The following is a 21,282-nucleotide window of genomic DNA, read 5'->3' on the forward strand; positions in this document are numbered from 1 at the left end:
AAGAATGCAGCCTGCAATTCCAGACTGCTGGGCTCCAGCTGGGCCTCGCCTCCCCATAGGGGGAGTGCCCTCCTGACCCGTCCTGGTGCAGGTCTCTCCAAGATCCTTACCCCTCCCCTTGTCAAGAACCATGGGCTTCCCTAGTGGCTCAGATGGTAGAGGACCTACCTGCAATATGGAATACCTGGGTTGGATCCCTGAGTTAAGAAGATCCCCTAGAGAAGAGAATGTACCCACTCCAGCATTCTTGTCTGGGAAATCTCATGGGCAGGGGAGCCTGGGGGGCTACAGTCCACGGAGTTGCATAGGGTTGGACATAAATGAGCGACTAACACTTTCACTGCTTTACTCCCAAGAAGGCTGTCCAGTTCAAGATCAGCTCCAAGACCCAGCCTGGAGTCAGAACTGGTCCTACAGGAAAATTCCACTCTCGGGGTGGCAAGAGGATGAGGGAGCTGGGCTCGGCAGATGGGGAGGAGGGATGGGAACTCTTTCCTCACCCCTCCTCCCATCCCCCCTGCAGGTCTGGTGGCTTCTTTCCCAGGGGAACCAGGAGCCCTCACCCCACTGGCTGCTCCTAGCACCTCAGCACTTCCTGCTCCCACGACCCTGAAACCTCAAGGCAAACTCTGGAAAAATTGTGGGAACTGGCCACAGGGATGGAGACCACCAGGAGGGCCGGCTCTTGTTCCCACATTCCCAACATCACTGGAGAGGCCTACTGCCCCCCCCCCCACCCCGCCGAAACTCCCCAATCCCCTTTCCTCCCAAGACATCTGGGTGGGAAGCAGCTTCCCCACTCCACTGCACCCCAACCCCGCAAGGAATGAATGTACAGCAGGCATGAGGGAGACTTGTCCACCATCACAGGGGGCCACAGAGTCCCCGGATGTCAGACCTGGAAGCAAGCAGGTTATGAGACAGGCGGGGACTGGGGACCTGGGACCCTTTACTGCAGTACGTGTACCTGGACAGGTGTCCCCTCATCTCTTCAAGCAACAGATACAAAGAAACTGTAAGGAACTGAAACTAGCCGCACACCTGCACAGCTGGGGCAAGTCATGAACCATAAGATACAAAAGCCAAAACCCAACTGCTATGGTCCCTGTCCACCACTAAGGGGCTGGGCAGACCCCCTACGCCACCCTCCCACCTGACCCACCACACCCTCACCCCGGCTCCTGCCCTACCCCCAGGAAAGGAGCTGGAGAGAGCCCATGCCCGGCCCCTCTGTGTGCAGAGTTGCCTGCCACCCAGAGCAAGGGTCTCCAGGCTGAGGCCCAGGCTGCACAGCTCAGCGCACTCGGGGCAGGCGGCCGGCTGCTGAGAAGCCTGCTGGCCTCCACCTCACGCCCCTGGCAGCAGGGCTGTCCCAAAGCCAGTGGACTCTTGCGGGAACACCCACCGGGGCCGTGAGGAGGAGGGTGTGGGAGGTTTTTATTTCCAGAGGGCGCTAACTTGCACAGGGAAGGGGAAATGCTCAGCCAGTCCACATGTCCAGCGAGGGTAGGGATGAGGGGGCCTCAGGAGGTGGGAGGCCAGACCAGGGAGGTGGCCCTGCTCCTATCCGCCACCAGGTGGCAGCAGAGAGCACCATGCTTGCCCCTCTGAGGTCCCCAGTCCTGGAAAAGAGGAATCCTGGGGCAGAGTTCCTCTCCATCCCTGGACGGCCTTCTTCACCCACCAACTAGCCAGTTAACTGCCACGGTGAGCAAGCAGTCCAGAGGGAGGCATAAGGGGCCATCCAGGACCCAGGAGTCTGGACATCTGCTTGTCCCTGGCATGCCAGCATCCTTGTTCTCAAAAGCTGAGAAGTCCTCAAAGTTCTGAGCTAAGGATAGTGGATGCTCTGAGGATGCTGGGCAGTGGGGATGGAGCTCACCCTGGCTGGACCACAGACTTTTACTCCAGCCACCAGGTGGTGACTTCTACCTACACATCACTGCAGATTGCTTCCCTTCTTCCAGCCCCCAGGTCCTCCCCAGGACACTGTCCCGAAGTGGCCCACCCCATCCCCACTCCCCCTCCCCCCTTCCCTTTGGAACAAGACCTCACAGCTTATCCAAGCCCTGCCTTCTTCCTCCAGGAAGCCTTCCTCCTCCAAGAAGCCTCCCCCAGCCAGGGAAGGGTCTGGCATGGTTTGGCAGGGGCCTGGGGAAAGGGGCACCCCCACATCTCTGTGGGAGAATGGGAGTCTCTCACAGATCCAAGGCATCCTCTGGTGGAGAGGATGGAAAGTGGGGAGAAGACAAAAGTCTAGGGAGGAAATCTGGTCAGAGGGGTGTGGGCTGGTGGAGGAACTGCCAAAGGAGGGCTGCCAATCTGGGGGGCTGCTCACCCCCACAGAGGGGGCTCTCTCTCTCCCACCCCAAGAACCACAATGGACAGAAAAAAGGTTGGCACATGCAGCAAGCGCTCCATGGGGCTTGTTAACAAGGCAGGAGAGGGAGGTGAGGGGGGACACTGGCCTGAGCACAGGAGGCTTTAGTCGTGTCTCTGGCCCTGAGCAGCTGTGTGAACTGCAAAAGTCACTTTGTCTCTCAGGTCCTCAGTTTCCTCGTCCATGACGTCAGGGTTGGGACAAAGGCAGGATGGCAAACAGAGCTGCCAGGAGCTCTGTCTTCAGAAGATCATGAGCTGGGGAATGTCTGTGCAGGGTGCAGGCTGTGCCACCCCGAGCCCCTGCCACCCCAGCGCTCTGTGCACTGAGGACAACACTGAAAGGCGGGCTGGAACTGGGGACGCCTTGAGAGCCTGTCTCCGGGAAAATGCCAGACAACAGTGGCTGTGTCTTTCTCTGGTTCCTCCCCGTGGACTCCAGGATGCTGAGCCAGGTGAGGGGTCCCCTCCAGCAGAACATCGGGATCCAGCGTGGGTGTCAGTGGTCATGTCTGACATGGCACTACCCTCTCCAAGCCCAGTGATGGCAAGAGGAAGCCCCCCACAGAGGGCACTCCCCGCATATACACTGCAGTTGTCGTAATCAGACAGCAAGCTTCAGGAAGACCGCCTCCTGCTCAGATGAGACGCTGAGTTCCAACAGGCACGGCACGCTCCAGCCCCAGGAGGGGCTGCCCACGGACAGCACAGTTTCTCGGCAAGGCTGTGGGAGGGGGCAGAGGTGAAGCTGTCCGCTGGGGACACAAGAGCCACCTGGCTTCCGGGCACATCCTACAAGTGCGTCTCCTTCTCCCCAGCCATGAGGCCCTCCTTAAGTGGGGCAGGCCTGTAGTCCCGGCTGCTGCCACCATCCAGACACAGGTGTCTCTTGGGCTGCGGCAGGCTGGGATCAGGGGTGACGAGCTGCCGCAGGCGCTGTGGGGAGAAGAGGGCATCAGTGGTGTTGTGGGCGAGAGAGGCAAAGACAATATGTCCTCCTGTCTGTGTCCCCAGGGCCCAGCTCGGAGCCCGCCCGTGGGGAAGCTCAGTGCGGTGCGACTGAATGAATGAGCACAGATCTCGAGAAGAGAGAGAAGGCAGTGGCGTGGGGACAGCGTGGGAGCCACCTGGCTCCAGTCCTGACATCTGTGCAGCCATAGGCAACCCACTGAACCATCCACAACTCAGCACAGCGCCTGGCACAGGATCAGTGTTCAGTATCTATTTTGTTCTTATTATAACTATTCTTATTGCTACTGCTATCAAATACTTGGTAAATGCCTAACGTTTTTCTTCCTAGTAGTATTACTACTATTACTATTGTTATTGATGCCATCTCCTTGCCTTGAATGCAGATGTGATGACTGGAATCATGACCACCTTCTTGTGACCATGAGGTGATAAGTATGATGATGAAAGGACGCCACGAGCAGGATGAAAGCGCAGGAATAGAGGAAGCGTCTGGTCCCTAATGGCTTCCTTAGGCAGCTGAAACAGATGCCAGAAGCCCTAACTCTGATCTTCTTCATGTGTAGGAAGACACTAAGCCTGTTTGTTTATTGCAGTTGGGTTTTCTGTGACTTGTAGGTGAGACAGATTCCCACATATGTAGCGTCTTTGTGGGACACTGGCTCTATGTTTTCCAGGAAGGCATGTCCTACCCCCTAAGCAGGGAGCCTTTTGCAAAGGGTTCACACAGGGATAAGAGAAGGAGAGAAGCTGGGAAACTGTGTGGATGAACCGTGGCTGCTGGTCACCAATTTCCAGGAGCAGGAATCTGTGCTCTGTGACCTCCTGTGTCTGGCACCTTTGAGGTCTTGTTTATAATTTAGTTTCCTAGTGGTGCTAGTGGTAAAGAACCCGCCTGCTAATGCAGATAGATGTAAGAGACGCAGGTTCGATCCCTAGGAAGACACCCTGGAGGAGGAAATGGCAACCCACTCCAGTATTCTTGCCCAGAGAATCCCCATGGACAGAGGAGCCTGGTGGGCTACAGTTCATAGGGTCACAAAGAGTCAGACACAACTGGAGCGACTTAACATGCACACACACCCCTTAACCCTTTGACAGGTGCTCTTGGTCAGCCTGCTCAGATGATCTGGAGGTCAGATTCTGAAGGTCTAGGACACTAGGACTCTTGACCATTTCTGAAAATGAAGCCACGGGTCTTCAAAGACCCTTCTCCTTAAGATTCTCTTAGACAGAAGGGCTCCCTGGCCTCAGAGCTGCCCCAGCCATGATACCCTGCCCATCATCCAACCTCTTCAGTGCCACTTTCCCAGCCCCTACCTTCTTGAAGGAACCCCGGGTCTTCAAAAGGGTGATGATGATGAAGAGAGGGACACAGCCCATGGAGGAACCAGCCAGGAACCAGCCGATGAAGTATCCCCAGGCCGGGTACACATAGACGTTGTTGTATTTGAGAGGTGTGTACTTGCTCAAGGAGAAGAAAAAAGTGGCCTAGAGAGACAGGGGGAGTGCAGATGCAGATGCAGGAGGGGCCGCGAACCCTCCCCTCGGGGACAGAGCACAGTTAGATACACTGGTGCTTCTGGAGGTGGAGCGCAGAAGCCACGGCAGACCGTGGGCCAAGGCGTCAGGCACATCGAGAAGGAAGGCAGGGGAGACGGAGATGCTCCAAGCAGACAGGCAGAAGCAGACCAGCAGCTGGAACATCTGGCAGGCCGACAGACCGACAGGGTTGCCAAAGGAAGGGATGGGGCAGGAACCAGGCCGGATGGTAGTGCTCGTGAAATCAAGAGACAGTGAGAAAGGAGGGGCAGGGGAACCAGCACACAAGAGAGGGCACGGACCTGCCCCCCAAGGAGCCCCAGAACTCAGCCCCCTGCCCCTCCTCTCCAGGAGAGGATACAGGGCGCACTGATGGGCACATACCAGGCAGAGGCCAGGGGTCAGGAAGAGCCAGGAGATCTTCACCAGCGGCCATGGCCGGTAGCCAATCATGTCTTCCACGTTGTCATAGAAACGGTCAGCCCCTGCCCAGGCAGGTGTCGGGAGAGTGTGAGGAAGGGGGCGGGGGCGGGGGTCAGCGGATGGGTTTGGGGAAGGACTCAGCTGCCCCATCCTCCCCACCCCCCACCGTGTGGGGGAAACTGGATCAGCACACAGGAGTGACACTCGGGGAGGGGGAGGCTGCCCCCAACAGGGAGCCCCCTCACCCCACAGGGAGTCTCTGGCCTCCCATCTAGGGATGAGGACCCACGTCCGAACACACAGGAGGGTGTGAGCCAGAGCAGGCTCAGTGGCCACGCAGATGCTTATTGCATCACAGAGACAGATTCAGTTTCAAGTGAAAGCAGCAGAACAGCAAAGGGCCCGCTGAGCCACGCGGGGCACTGGGCAGGGGCGGGGTATGCATCTCAGACTCCACGTATTCATAATCATTCTCACTATTCAAGGAACCCAGGGTTGTCCCAAGCCCAGCTCTGCCTGCCATAATTAGAAATGCCTGGGTTCCCAGCGATGGATAAACCTCAAGTAAAAAGAACCAGCCAGGGCAGAGACTTCCCTGAGGGGCCAGTGGCTAAGACTCTTGTGTTCCCGGGGCAGGGCGCCTGGGTTTTGATCCCTGGTCAGGGAGCTAGATCCCACATGCCACAACTAAGAGTTCTCATGCCGCAACTAAGACCCAGAGCAGCCAAATAAATAAATACAAAATAAATATTAAAAAAATTAAGAACCAGGACAGCAGCTCAAAGAGCCACAAAGACCAGAAGGCCAGCTTGCTGGTCCTTACCTGGGGCAGATCCAGCCCTTCCAGGGACCCCAAGGCTCCCCCCACCACTTACCATACACCCAGCCGACACAGATCACCTCAAACACGGAAAGGAAGAGCAGGCACGTGCCGCTGCAGGCGTAGTAATCAAACAGCTGAAAGAGGTACATCCCGCCCTGCAGGCAGGGGATGGAGCTGAGGCTTTAACCTTCTCCTGGCGCGGTGGTAGGTGGCAGGGGACACACCCTGCCCCCTCAGATAAGACAGATGCCCACCTTGTGGGGTGCCACCCTGCTTGGCCCAATGAAGCCCTCGCTTGCAGCTAGAGTTTGCCCTGCCTGTCCCTGCCTCCCAGGCCTCATCTGACAACCATCTCTGACCTCAGCGAGGACCCCGGGGACTGTGGTATAGATCAGCTGTGTTGTCTGCCCAGAATCCCACCTTCCGCAAGGTGCTGTGTTGTGGCCATCTCACTGTGAGTTTGTGTGCCCCACTCCCCTGTTTCAGGCCTGAAGAGGAGCCACGGCTGACTCTCAGGAAAAGGGTCCTGTGTCCCAGGGGTTGGCCGGTGGCACAAGGGAAGCCCAAAGCTGCCCCAGCCATCTGTTACATCCCAGGAGGAAAATCTGCCCAAGAATGACATCACCAGAGGAAAGAGGGGGACCATCTCTGATAATGTCATTGGGGCTGCTGGACCCAACCATGCCTGAAACCGAACCTCTAGACTTATCCGTTCCCTGACTCAGAAAGTTCATTCTCCTGCTTAAGCCAGCTTGTGTTTGGTTTCTGTCACCTGAAACCAAAGGAGAGGAAACCAACCCAAGAAGGCTCGACCGTGTGGTCCCCCCAATCTCGCGGGGAGGCTCTGCCCCTGGCGCTCACCTCAGTGACCAGGAACAGCCCAATCAGGCAGCATGTGACTGCGATGGCGAGGATCAGGAGCTCCCGCCGCCCGCTCCTCCGGAGCTGCCTGGGGAACATGTCCATGGAGGCCGTCACCAGGCACTCCATACAGACAAACTGTGGGCCGGAGGGGGCTGGTGAGAGGGGTCACTGCCCACGCCTGCTCCCTGCCCCCCACGCTGACCCGCAGAGTCAGGGGCACAGGGGTCAGAGCTGGGGTGAGGCCAGCCCACATCTCCACCATAGAGGGTCCCAGCTGGGAGGTGGAGGGGGAGGCTGGGTGGCCTGAGGGCACAGGAGGGATGTTTGGGAGGGCATGTCCATGTCTGCGAAGGGTCAGGCCTGGGGATGGAGGGAGCGGGGGTGGACAAAGGAGGTGGCCCCTCACAGAATAGGGTCCCTAGGCCAGGGGTACCCGCCTCCCGCCAACCTCAAGAACAGGTCCTGGATGTGGGATGGAGGGGGAGCGACCTTGGGCTGGGGCCAGGGAGCTGGGGAAAGTCCTGGCAGGGAGCACAGAGGCTGGGAAGGGGCAAACCTGGCTGTCCAGCCCGAGGAAGATAAGCATGATGAAGAAGAGGCAGGACCACAGCTGGGACAGGGGCATCATGGTCACGGCCTTGGGGAAGGCGATGAAGGCCAGGCCAGGGCCTGCCGGGCACACACAGCATCAGGGAGGCCTGTCCACACACGCATGTGCACGCATGTGTCTGCCTGCGTGTGCTGGCTGAGCCTGTCCACTACTCTAGGGAGCACAATTTCCACCCATCCGCTCGCCTCTCCCTCTGCCCTCCCCTGGTTTTGGGGTCCTGCTCTGTGCCAAGCACTGCCCCCCAACGCTGAAAATTTCCTATAATCCGGTTTCTGGGACACCCACCGCGACCCCACCCTCTGTCCCCTGCCCATCCTTCCCTCCAGGTCCCAGACAGCCAGGCAGCACCCACCTGACTCAGCCACTTCAGAGATGGGCACCCCCTGCTCCCGGGACATGAAGCCTAGGATGGAGAAGACCACAAACCCGGCCACAAAGCTGGTGCCGCTGTTGAGGAAGCAGAGCGCGATGCTGTCCCTGCGGGAAACGGGAAGGAAGAGGGAGAAAGAAGCCCAGCGTGCAAGGAGATCCAGAGACAGTGAGCGGTGAAGGGCAGGGAGGAAAGGAGGTGGGGGACGGAGATCGAGGCCAGGTATCGGGAGAAGAGCCCAGTCTGGAAAGTGGACCACCGGGTCGGATTTGTGCAGCTTGGGCCCCCACACCCACCCCTCCGTCTCCGATCACAAAGGAGGGAGGCCCCCTTCCACCCCCAGACCCCGCCCCCGCTCACCTGTAGCAGTTGTTGTGGTACTTGTTGTAGCTGCCCAGGGCTGTTAGGCACCCCTGGCAGATGGCGAAGGAGAAGAAGATCTGGGTGCCCGCGTCCATCCACACCTAAGGGAGAGAGACCCCGAGGAAGTAGTGAAAAGACAGGGGGAGCCTGCAGGGAGCCTGGCGTGCATGACCACACAGCCCGCCATGAAGAGCGGCCCCTCCGCCTCCCCTCAGAGCACCCCACGTCCACCAGCGCCTCCTCCTCCTCCTCTCCTGGGCGCGGCGGGTCTCACGTGTGTGCGTGCTGTCTAGCTCCCGGGCAGCTAGTGTGGACCATGGACTTCTGGAAGCATGGTCCATCCTGGCTGGACGAGGGAGCGGAGGGATGGTGGACGGAGGAAACATTATGCAAGTGGTGAGATGACATTCACAAATGGATTTAATAACACGGAAGATGCTTTCACTGTCGTTTACCTGAAAATATATTTGCCTCCACATCACAACTATGCGAACACACACACACACCCTCAGCCAGAAAAAAATGTTGCAAGAAAATGGACTAAAATGCTAACAGAGGTTATAACTGAGTGGTGGGATTAAAAGAGGTGTTTACTACTTTTTTGTAGCTTTCTTTATATTATCTCTCTTTTCTGTGGTGGGCATATTTTGTCTCTACACCAAGGGGAAAGCAATCCGAGGTTTTTAGAAGTCCGGATCTGGTTTGGGGCGGGAGACGCCTAGGATAAGGGTCCCCAGCGAGGTTCCTACCTGGGGGTCCTTGAGCCGAAGCAAATCTGGTTTTAGGTAGTAGATGATGCCCTCGTAGGCTCCAGGCAGAGTGACGCCTCGAACCAACAGGATGACCAGCATCAGGTAGGGAAATGTGGCTGTGAAGTAGACAACCTGCAGGGGGGAGGCCAAGGTCACCCCTCTCCAGCACGAGCCTCCTGTGGAGGGGTGAGCGCAGGAAGCTTGCCACCCCTCCCTCACACGTTCCAGGGGGTCTGGAGCTCCCCAGCACAGGGTGAGACACACATCAGCAGGCCAAACTGGGGTGGGCTTATCTCACCCTGCAGGTTGCTTGCTTATGTAAACATGCCTTTGACAGTCATATCAAAAAAGAAAGACTTTCCCAGTGTTGAGCTAAACCCCTTTCCCGGGACGTCCCCTGTACTTAGCATGCCCTTCCCTTCACTACTTTCTCTTTCAGGCCTCCAGGGGGATGCCATGGTGGTGGTAGCAGGGGGCAGTCCCTCTCTGGGAGCCACAAAGAGCGTGCCCAGAGCCCAAGCCCCTCACCTCACCTTGCCAGTGATCTTGACGCCCTTCCAGATGCAGAAGTAGCAGATGATCCAGGCGAGCAGGAGACACAGGGCCAGCTCCCAGCGCACGCCGCCCAGGTGCTGGATGCCGGGGCTGATGCTGAGAACACGTCTCCTGCAGACAGGGGCAGGGGGTACACCGCCAGGTGAGGCCAAGGGGACAGCAGGCCGCCTCCTCCGTCATCATCAGCTGTCCTGATCCTCAGAGCTGACCCCACGGATCTCAGCGTCCAGGCCACCCCACCCCCTGCCCCTCCCCTGCCCCATGGACAGCACGTTCCCATCTGTGGTCTGTAAGCCCTTGGCCATCAGGAGACCAACTCACGTAACGCCACAGGTATGTCTGTCTAACTCATCCGGCTTTCTCTGTTGCTCAGAGAGAGACAGAGACAGTGAGAGCGGCACGTGCCTGAGGGGCCCGTGGTGAGGCACAGCTGATGAGCAGGTGGGTGAGCAGATGCCTGGGGAGCAGAGGGACTGGTGTGCATTGGGGTTGGCAGGTGACGGGTGATAGGAATGTGTGAGCCAAGGGCTGGAGGGCGTGAGGGTGAGTCAGGGCTGGGCGGGTGCCCTTGGGAGAGTATTGGCAGCTACGTGTGTGCCGAGGTGAGTGTGTGTGTCGGGTGGTGGGGTAGACACTGTAAGCGCAAAGATGGACATGTGTGGATGTGGGAGAGGGTGTAAGTGCTCAAGTGGAGGCTGCAGATGTGAGTGTGGATGAGTGTAGAAATTTGCCAATTTGTAAATACTCCCACTTCGGCCAAGTTCAAGCTACCGCCAGGACGTCAGGGCACCCAAAGCTGGAAAGGTGCGTAGAGCTGGTCTCCTGAGCTGCGAGGTGCAGGTGGATGAGTGGGTGCGGGTGGGCGAGGGCGAGCAGACTTGGGTGGGATGGGAGTCACATGGATACTCACATGGAGTCACCCACACAGTCACATGGGAGTCACTCACACCCATGTGAGTCTAGGAGGACACAGGGGTGGAGGGGTGAGCGTGAGGGCGTGGGCGGTAGGTATGCGAGGGTCCCTCATCTCTTGGTGATGGGAGATGAGTGCAGGAAAGGTGTACACCTGCACCGCACATCCCAGGCCCTGGACACCCAAATTCCCTCCCCTGGCCCCCCGGAGGCACATCCAGGCCTGCTACCTACTCCCAGAATTCCATGACAGGGGATGTGACGTTCTCGGACGGGCCCGTTGTGCTGGCTGCGGAGTGGTTCAGGAAGTCCATGCAGTGCTCTGTGGGGGATGAGGGGGCATCCGAAGTGGGCCAAGTGGACAGAGATGCCCTCACATCCTGTCCCCCACCCTCTGGCCTGCTTGCCCCATCATTCCCAGCCCTTGGGAGCCCCCGCTTTCCAGCGTCAGGAGTTCCCCCTCGGGAAGCCCAGGGAACCAGCCCCCTCTCCCAACCCCGCCACGTGCGCTGGTCCCGCCGAATCGACTGCTCCTCTGGACCCCCTGGTCCGACTCTGCCCCTCTGGTCTCCGGGGTCTGGTGCACGGTAGGCCCACAGTAAACACTGGCTCAATGGGTGGACGGTGGGAGCAGTTAGCGCCTGGCAGCCAGTTATCACCCACAGTCCCACGGGGCTGTGGGCTGTCAGGGCAGTTGGCTGAGTGACCCACAGGGGGCTGGCCCGCAGAGCGGCCCCAGCAGCCCCCACAGCTCGGCTTGGGGTGGGTTTGGCTGGGTGCCTGGTCACTGTTGGCCCCTCGCCCAATCTGACAGGTACCTGTGTTCCAGGAGTGGGCGCAGGTGGTCCAGGGCAGCTCGGAGGTGAAGGAGCTGAACAGGTAGAAGAGGGCCCAGGCCAGGATGATGATGTAGTAGACGTTCAGATAGGCCTCGATGACTACAGACGCCAGCCCAATGCCTTGGGGACAGGGCGGGGGGTGGGGGTGGGGAACAGGAAGGTCTGAGAGATCAGAGTTCGCCCGGAACCCACAGGAGCTGTCAGTGGCGCTGGAAGGACACAGGGCCACGGAGACACTGCCAGGCTTACTCCAGGCCTGAGAACCCTTTACTCCTTATTTTTCTAAATAAGAAGAGCAGGTGACACCACAGCACAACATGGCCTTAGGCCTTCTCCCGTCACCACGGTCACTGCGCTTACACCATTGGACGCAGATGGGGGGCCCAGCCGTTTGCTTGGGAGCACGTTTTTCCACAAAGCTGTGAAGACTCAGCTCCAGGGTTCCTCACTTGCAAGCACCCCTCCTAAGACTGCACCTAGTTTCATGCCTGCGTACGATTTTGTATTGTCCTTCCCTGAAGACCGCTTCCCCCAGGTTTTATAAACTTTATAATCGGGTTCTACAAAGCCGGATTATACTTCCTGCTGCCCTGCAACCCTGAGCAAAGGGTGGATGAGGGAAGCAGGGGTGGGAATGGGGCTCCTGGGGGCCTGCAGAGGAGTGGTGGGAGGACACTCACCCTGGAGGAGGGGGCAGATCTTCCGCCAGGCTGTGACGCTGCCCTGGCTGGTGTACTGGCCCAGCGCCACCTCCAGGAAGAACACCGGGATGCCGCAGGAGAAGAAGAAGATGAAGTAGGGGATGAAGAAGGCTCCTGCAGAGAAAGGGGAGGTGGGCTGAGCCTGCAGCCGCCCCTCAATGTCCCTCCCACCCCCCCAGCCCCCAGAGGCCCAAGGCAGCTTCTTGCTGTTCTGAGCAGGGTGGGTGGAAAGTTTCTGGTCTGCACCCACCCAGGATAGGAAAGACCTTCAAAGGGAAATGAATGAAAAGGTAGGTGGAGATCCTAATAGACATACTATTTACTTTCTCAGTGTGCTTCACAAATCTGATTCAGTTTATTATTTTTGGAACCAAAAACATGTGTTCTGTATAATTTGATATGCTTATTAAATTATCAAGTAGGTTACTTTTTAGAGGAAAACTAACAAACAAAAATATCTTGGAAAAATTACTTTCCTTCTCATTCAGAGGGTTTTTTCCCCTCATATTCGGAGGGTTCTCCCTTCTCTCAGGCTCTGGTCTGAAGTGGGCTCTCTGACGAGGCCACTCTTCTGCTGGGGGGCTATTCTCAGGATGCGGTTTCAGCGTTGGAGGCGCTGACCCGCAGGCCGTGGTGGGAGGCCAGGCCTAAAGACACCCTGGAAATGACAGCCCAGGGTGTCCACCTCCATCATCTCAGAAGTGTGCGCCTGGGGGAACACACTGCATAGCAATGCATAGTCACTGCAGAGTTCATTGCCCAGTAATAACACTTGGCACTTGGGCTTCTGTCTGTAAAGCCTGCTTTTAAATGCTTTACCGACATCAAAACCCTCACAAAACACCCTCCCAGGTACTGATGTTATCCCCATTTTACAGATGAGGAAGGTGAAGCACAAACTCAGGTGGCTTGACCCTGAGCCTGGGCTTGTAACCGCAGTGTTACAATGCTTCTCAAGCATGTTACTGTGTAGAAAAAATAGAAAGTATAATGGGAAGGAAAGAGAAAAGCATTGCATCAGTGAAAAGTGAAAGTGAAAGTCTCTCAGTCATGTCCGACTCTTTGCCACCCCATGGACTATAGAGTCCATGGAATTCTTCAGGCCAGAATACTGGAGTGGGTAGCCTTTCCCTTCTCCAGGGGATCTTCCCAAGCCAGGGATCAAACCCAGGTCTCCCGAATGGCAGGCAGATTCTTTACCAGCTGAGCCACAAGGGGAAGCCCTCGTATCAGTATATCCTTCCAATTTTCTTATAAACATATCCACATATATTTCTTTTTTTGCAAAAATAATAACCTACTATGCATGACTTGATAACAATTTTAAAATGTACAGACTTCCCCAGTTGGTCCAGTGGTTAAAATTCTGTGCTCCCAATGCAGGGGGCCTGGGTTCAGTCCCTGGTCGGGGAACTAGATCCCACATGCCACAGCTAAAGATTGGTTTCAGTCAAATAAATAAATATTAAAAAAAGAAAATTAATCATGGATGCTTAAAAAAGAGAGCAGGATACATAGTAAATGTTCAATAAATATTTGTCAACTTAAATATAAATGGTGTTTAGAAGGATTTTCTAAACAATGGCTATTTTTAAACAGGACTGTTCCTTCTTTTTCACCTTTCTGGAATATTTCTCATATTCACATACATCATTTCCACAAAAGAATACTGGTATTTTCAAAAGGCAAAAATGAATCTGGCCACTCACAAACAAACTCATGTAAATGAATTATTCCACTGATGTGAAATATTCCAAGCTGGTAAAACCGTAGCCACAGGAAGCAGATTTGTGGTTGCTGAGGGCGGGCTGGGAGAGGGCTGGGGAGTGACTTCTGATGGGTACAGGGCTTCTTTTGGGGGTGATGGAAAGATTCTAGAATCAGTTGTGGGGTTGGTTGTACAGTTCTCTGAATACACTAAAACCACACTTAAAAAGGTGACTCTGGCCCCTCCCCATTACACCCTTGCTCATTTTTACCACTGGTGCTAAAACATGTATAATTGCTTCTTTAATTAAAAAAAAATCCTAGACAGGGCTCATGTCTCTTATTTGATCAACATTCCGCAGTGGCCCCTGTCTCACTCAGATCCAAACCTCAGGGTCCAGGCCCATGACCTCTGCTCTCTCCCCAACTCCCCCACCCCATCACTCCCCTCCTCATCCCTCCTCAGACAGGCCAGCTGCTCTTCACTTGATCTTGGCCCTTGCTGTCCCCTGAGTTTGGAGGGTTCTTCACCTGAACTCCACCCTTGGCACTCGCTCTTTCACCTCCTTCAGTTCTCAGCTCAAAGGCCACCTGGACAGACCCTCTCCTGGTCCCCTCGCCTCCCATGTCTCATCCCTACCTTCCCTATCCAGTATCTCCCCACCCCGTCCCTCCACCCTGCTCTGCCTCTAGCCCGGCCACGCTTCACCACGCGACAGACTGCAGCGGACGTGTTTGTCTGTAACCTGCTGCCTTTCGCTGCAACGTAACCCAGAGTGTGTTCTGTTTTGTATCTAGCACAGAGCCTGGCACAGGGTGGCCCACCGTAGGGGCTGAGTGAGGGACTGAGTCCTTCAATGACTGACTTCCCCCTGGAGGGGAGCTTGTTCTGAGGAATCAAGCCCATTTCACGGCGGGGGATGCTGAGGCCAGCGGTGGAACTGGAGCTCCACAGCTCTCCCCCACCGCACCCACCTCAAGTGAACTCACCTCCCCCGTTTTTGTAGCAGAGGTAGGGGAACCTCCAGACGTTGCCCAGCCCGATGATCTCCCCGGCCACGGACAGCACGAACTCCATCTTGTTGTTCCACTGGCCTCGATCCTTCACCTGATCCTGGGCTTCCTGGTCCGGGCTCGGGCCCTCCTCGGGGGCCCAGGGGACTACCGGAAGCCCCTCCTTGGGAGCTGCCACTTTTCTGTCGTATGCAGCCATGGATGGGCTGGGAGGCTGCAGATGGGCGTGGGCAGGACAGCGGGAGAGGCCAGCCTGCAGGGACGAGAGGAATGAGCAGGGCAACCCCAGGGGTACTGTCACCCCTGCTCTCTCCATTCTAACCCTTCAGCGTTGCCGGGAGGTTTTCTAATAATGCTGGACCAGATTTTCTTCTCAAATTCTCAGTGACGTTTGCACCTCAAGTTACCCTTTGCTCTCATGGCTCCAATAATAAATAGGGAGCAGTTTTCTCTTGTTTAAAATGTACATATGTATTTTTTTATGGCTTTTAAAAATTGTATTGGCATAGGGTTGATTTATAAAGTTGTGTTAGTTTCTGCTGTACGCAAAGCGACTCAGTTATACATGTACATACACCACTCTTTTTTAGATTCTTTTCCCAGATAGCTCATGACAGAGTATCAAAAAGAGTTCCCTGTAATGTACAGAAGGACCTTACGAATGCAAGCATATTTTTTAAAATGGGGACTGCATCTGGATTTATTTATGTATTTATTTTATTAATTTTTACTGGAGTATAGTGGTTTTGGGCTTCCCTGGTAGCTCAGCAGTAAAGAATCCACCTGCCAATGCAGGAGATGTGGGTTCGATCCCTGGGTCAGGTAGATCTCCTGGAGGAGGAAATGGCAACCCACTCCAGTATTCTTGCCTGGGAAATCCTATGAACGGAGGAGCCAGTGGGGTACAGTCCATGCGGTCACGAAAGAGTTGGACACAACTTAACAACTAAACAACAAATACAGTAGTTTCTTTACAATGGGAGCAGTTTGTTCTTCATTTGCCCATTTTGCAGATGGGAAAACCCAGGCCTCAGCAGGCGAAGTACTTTGCCTGAGACCACACTGGATGGGGATTAAAACCCAGGCTCAGGGACTGTTATCCCAAGTCTCTTTTGATCCTTGCAGCCAGCTGCCATCCCCACTGGCCCATCTGCCTTAGGTCCCTAGCGTCCAGTGAGTGGCGCCATTCTAGCCATAAGGGGTCAGAGGCTGCCGGGGGCGATGGGAGGTCAAAGGGCTGGTGTGGCCAGGTAACGGCATGGTCTTCCCTGGGCCAGCAGCATGCTCATCACTGTGCCAGGACAATCAATTGCCTCCGGGTAAACACGGGGCCAACTCGCTCTGGGCATCTGATTGGGAGGGCAGGGGAAGGTGGGGCCACCTCATGAGGCCAGATGGGGACAGGGTGGCCTTCAAGGAAGGCCTGGTTCTTCCCCCTCTCTTGGCTGAACCTCCGTCCTGAGAGCTGGCAAGGATCCTGGAGGCGGAGGAGGTCACCAGAGAGATCCTCGCTTGGGTGGTCACCTCCAATCTGAGTGGTCTCCTCAAGGGAGACCCAGAGTGAGTGCCCATCACAGGCAGGTCATTGTTCCTCCTGACTCCCTACCGCCCTGAAGGGCGGCCGCTGTCTGCTCTCCTCTGTCCTTCCCGTGGCCCATTTACCGGCTGCCAGGAGATAAATTGATGCCTGCTCTATCTGGAATCCTTGTTTGCCTCCCCTCCCCACACTCTGCCCAAGGCCACCTCTGATTCTGTTTCCAGGAGCTGCCAGGAAGAGGTGCCTAGGCTGCAGAGGGGGGCACTCACCCACGCGCCCCCTCCCCGCCCCCGCCTCCGAGGGGCGCTGGGGAACCAAAGTGACCAGGAGCTACCAAGGGCTCTGTTCCTCCAAGGCTCCAGAGAAACACAAGGGATTCTTTTTATTAAAAGAAGCGTCTGTTTACTTGTTGGTCCTTTTAACCCAGGCAACAGCCCAAGCCCAAGTCAGCTAGGAGGGCGTGGCAGGGCCATTTGAGGTTATGGAAATTTTTGAAGGTGACTTGGAGGGTGCAGATTGTCCCAGGAGTGGGGAAGCATGTCGGGGGCAGAAATTCAAGTTCTGGGACCTGCGAGGAGGCTTCCCTGGCAAGCTCAGCCCTGAACGGAAGGTGAGGAGAGAGACGCCTGGTGGAATCAAAGACCCCAGCCTCTGGGTTTGGGGGAGAAGGGAAGAAAAAGCAAAGAGGCCAACCCCCAGGGCTTTGAGAACCAAGCCTCAGGTGGAAAGAACCGGGTGGTCTGGCCCCGGGGGACACCTGAACCAATGGTGGATGCTGGTACAGAATTGAGGCTGGGCGCCCTAAAGGCTGGCCCCTGAATCCTTATCAAACGAATGAAAGGACTTGAAAACACAGACGGAGAAGCATCAGACAGGAACTCCAAGGTCTGGTCCAGACCTGGCTCAGAATAACGACAGAAGCGAACCTTTAGCACTATGCCCAAAACACACACGTGTTTACATGCATTATGAAGTTTCATCTTCATAGAAACCTTTGTGCTAGGAATTACTATTAACTCTGTTATATGAATGATGAAATGAAGTTCAAAGAAATTCAGGAACAGGCCCTGACACCCCCAGTAACTATTTTTCAATGATTTGAAGAAACTGACCGGTGCAGTAAGTGGGGAGCTGTGCCTCCCGTTTGCTCCGTCCTCTTCGGTAAGTCTCACCTCCTCTCTGGGCTTTAAGTCTCCCTGAAAGCGAGAATGATGTCTGCTCAACTGTGGTATTAGGAAGGGGGGGGATACAAATGAGATCCACAAGAGCCAAGGAGAGATATTGCCTTTGCTTGCCACGCCATGGGATAGCCGAGCTCGGGGCCCGAACACAGGATCACCAACTGGGCGGCCGGGAGACAAGGCTCACTGTCCCCAGACCAGAGGCCGTTATTTCAGGGCCAAGCTGGCCCCAGCAGCTGGAGATGGGGAGAGTCCCCCCTCCCCCCGCAACCCTGGGAAAGGAGGAAATGAAGGGAAAACCGGAGGAGAGTACAGGATGCGGGGGAAATCTCAGAGCCCAGAGTGGGCACAGGATTTGGGAGAAGAGAACATGTACAAGCTGACCCTGATGTGAAAAGTTTTGCTGTTTTCTTAAAAAAAAAAAAAATATTGAGAGGAGCATGATTTATGGGTTAAGGATGAAATACCGAACAGCAGGACGAAAGCAAGAACACATGAAAGGAAAAGCTGGCCCAGAGCCATGGCAAGGCAAGGGGAAACAGGCTGAAACTACAGCAAGCAGATTTCGAGTTAGACTCAAGGAAGAACTTTCCAGGCGGACGTTAGACATAAAAGCTGTCTGAGCTCTTCCTTTGGAGGGTTACTTTTTAAAAGCCAGAGAGAGACTTCCCTGGTGGTGTAGTGGCCAAGACTCCACACTCCCAGTGCAGGGGTCCCAGGTTCAATCTCTGGTCAGGGAACTAGATTCCACATGTCACAAATAAGACCCAGCACAGCCAAATAAGTAAATTTTTTTTTAAAAAAAATTTTTTTAAGCTAAAAAGATAGCACCCTGCCCTCCTCACCCACATTATGCCTTTCCACCTTTGGCCCATTTGCAAGGAATACTTAAACAACAGTGTTACCCTCAGTCTCGATGACTTGCAGAGAACTCCCCCTTCCAAGGGCTCACCCCAGCTCTGTCACCTCGCCAGCTCCTCGCACCACCTGCCCAGGCTGCCGCTGGCTCTGCTCAGCTGAGGCAGGGAGTGAGGGTGCGACCTGGACCTCACCATTCTTCAGTGCCTCCAGAGGCAAGATACCCACACCCACAGCCGGCTCAGCCCTATCCAGGAAGGAACTCTTCAAGAGGCTGATAAGCCCCACAGTCACCATTTTTAGGGGCTGGGCAGGTAGGTGGAGGCCTGCCCAGTGTCCAGCCGAGGAACAGACACAGGTGAAAACGCTGCTGCCCAACAGGCCCGGCGATGGGGGAGCGGCCCAGGCCCTAGACGCTCAGCCCCAGCTTCAGCCCACACCCACATACCAGCTCCTGTTCTGCACACACACTGGGGCCGCTCCCGTCACGTCCCCTTGCGCTCACATACCTGTGTGCACCACACCACAACCTGACCCCCACCCCCGTCCAGTCCTTCACACCCCGTGGACTGCCTGGCTCAGCTCTCGTGGTTCCCGGGTGCACAAGCCCACAGCGTCCTCCTCCTCTGGGGAGCCTGCCTGGGGGGTAGTCTGATCAGGTCATGGCCCTTCACCTGCCAGCCTTCCTCCCCACCTGCGGGCACCACCTGCCTGCTTCCCCTTCCTTCTCGAGCTGGTGATCACCTCTCTCTCACCCGCTCCCTGGAGCCACCCCCCAATCCAAGGACTTTCCTCCTGCTAGGCAGGCTTGTCCCTGAGCGGCTCAGATGCTGCTGATGGTGCAGGGAGCTGGGGGGTTGCCGTGTCCTAAGAGTCCCCAGCACCAGATTTCCCCTCCAGCCTCGCTCATAGCCAGACACATGCTTCCACCCAGTCCTCCTCCTGGGGGTCCACTGAGCCCTCTGTGGCAGCTCTCAGTCCTCCCCATCCCATATCCCACTCACCTCATCCCTTTGTCCAGCTCCCGGGCTCCCGTGTCCCCAGCAGAGCTCCCGGGAAGACGCTAAGAGACCCAGCCTGAAAAGGAACCTGTCCCGCTCCCTCTGTTCCTCCCAGCTCAAGATCCCATCCGACGTGGTCCTGGGACCGCCCCCTCACACACACACAGGACAGAAAGTGACTGTGTGAGTGTCTGTGTGTGCCCACGTGCATGTGAGCCAGTATGTTGGAAAAAGAAGGGGCAGAGAAATGCCGCAAGCAGAAAGAGGGACAGAGGCCAAGAGTCTGTGAACCAGGATTACAACACCTAACCTCAGGAAGTCTCCTCCGTCCCCAGCCCCCTCCCCCACTGCCCTCCCTCCCAGCTGGGCTGCTGGCTGAGGCGCTGTCTCAGGACGACCCCCTAGAGACCCATCTCTCTCCCCTCCTTGGCCCTGTCCCTTCCCCTCCCCTCTCACCTCGCCCCTCTGGTGTGGCTTCTGGTCCTCCGGAGGGAAGCGGATGGGATGGACAGGGCTGAGCACAGCCCTCTCTCACTGGGCGGTAGGGTGGGTGCTACCAACCCCCAGGCTGCAGGCTGAGATCTGGGGAGGGCAGGGCAGGGAGGAGGTGAATCACCGCTGGACTTTTCCACCAGTACCTGCCCTCTGTGGTTTCGCGGCCAGGCTCTGGACCTTCCCAGCCACAGCCCCTTTCCTTGGGATTTTCCTAGACACAGTGCCCAGAGCATGCCTCGGGAAGCAGCATCCGCAAAGGACATAGGTTTGCAGGCAGACAGCCCTGGGTCTGCCCTCTTCTCTGTCACCTCCTGGTCATGTCAGCCGGGCAGGCATCTGAGCCTCTTTTCTCACCTGATAGCCCCCACTTGCAGAGCTGCCGAGAGGGCTAAAGGGTGTTACTGGTGTCTGGAGCCACTTGCTGGTGTTTGCTGAGGGTCTTCCGGAAGCAGGGGCTGGGGTGCAGGAGTCCCGGGCGGCGAAACGGTGCTCTGGTGACCTGTGGGCAGTAAGCACACAGCCGGGACTTGTCTGACTGCCTGGCAGCCACCCGTGGTGAACTGGTGTCTGAGTTAGCATCTGTGTCCCCTCTGTGTGCCCGGGGAGCTGCTCTGGAACAGGGTCCTCATTGATGTTTTTGCGATGGCCTCACAGCAGTGGCACAGGGCTGCCTGTGATCTTTCACTCCGTACAGCCAGGATCTCCTTCTGGACAATGAAGACGTCTCTCTGGCCCCAGGTGGTTGCGGGGGAGGAGAAGTTGTGGGGAGAAGGGAAATTTCCCTCAGCCTGGACTTCCCCTTCGTGTTCTAGAACTTCCCCGCAGGGCCGGGGTGTGAAGCTCGAGTCTCAGTCTGTAGTTTTCCATCAGCACCCCACTCAGCCTCTCTCGGGCCCCTTTCGGCACTTCCCCCAGGCTCCCCGGACAGAATCCTCACTCCATGTCCCCTGCCCCCAGCAGGGATGGAGTGACTGCGCTGCTTGCCCCGATGCCCGGCTGTTGTCCCCTGTCCCCACGGTGTGTCAGCCTATGGCAGAGGGGCCCCCAAAGTCCCTGTGATTGATTACCTGGCTGCAGCTGCTCAGAACCAACGACTCCGCCTCTCCGGGAAGCAGGGAGCACGAGGGAAGAAAGCCAGGCTGGACAGAGGGTGAACTTCCCAGCTCAGGCATTCATTCAGAAATGTTTCTTGGTGCCAAGTGTGTCAGGCATCTCTGCAAGGACCTGGAGATACATGTGTCACCTCCCCTTCATGTCAAAGAGAAGGGCTGCTAGGTTTCACCTGGCTGCCCTGTGTCTCCCACCCTCCCTGACTCAAGCCCACCGAACCCTTCAGCTTCCAGCCCTCGCTGGGCATTTAGAACAATCTGTAAACTCCCAGAGGCAC

General features: G+C 56.4%; 1 protein-coding gene across 1 annotated transcript; it reads right to left on the reverse strand.

Moving 5' to 3' along the window:
• On the reverse strand, positions 2,397–19,547 carry LOC102172245 (sodium- and chloride-dependent betaine transporter). Its single transcript, XM_018048648.1, has 16 exons — positions 19,404–19,547; positions 17,473–17,556; positions 14,800–15,076; positions 12,082–12,216; positions 11,381–11,521; positions 10,797–10,884; positions 9,629–9,761; positions 9,093–9,227; positions 8,341–8,444; positions 7,963–8,087; positions 7,557–7,669; positions 6,998–7,135; positions 6,189–6,291; positions 5,275–5,375; positions 4,669–4,839; positions 2,397–3,315 (listed from the first exon to the last, which is right to left on the reverse strand). Exons 3-16 carry the CDS (start codon positions 15,020–15,022, stop codon positions 3,172–3,174), a joined length of 1,854 nt encoding a protein of 617 aa, XP_017904137.1. The 5' UTR covers positions 15,023–15,076; positions 17,473–17,556; positions 19,404–19,547; the 3' UTR covers positions 2,397–3,171.

Source organism: Capra hircus, chromosome 5 (assembly GCF_001704415.2).
Source record: "Capra hircus breed San Clemente chromosome 5, ASM170441v1, whole genome shotgun sequence".
Classification (NCBI taxonomy): domain Eukaryota; kingdom Metazoa; phylum Chordata; class Mammalia; order Artiodactyla; family Bovidae; genus Capra; species Capra hircus.

Bases quoted from the DNA above. Each gene is read 5' to 3' on its own strand.
- LOC102172245 (XM_018048648.1), bottom strand. From the start codon at position 15,022: ATGGCTGCATACGACAGAAAAGTGGCAGCTCCCAAGGAGGGGCTTCCG. The intron at 12,217-14,799 runs GTGAGTTCACTT...CTTTCTCTGCAG, and splicing joins CTGCTACAAAAACGGGGGAG to GAGCCTTCTTCATCCCCTAC. The intron at 6,292-6,997 runs GTGAGCGCCAGG...CCCTGCCTGCAG, and splicing joins GGCTGTTCCTGGTCACTGAG to GGCGGGATGTACCTCTTTCA.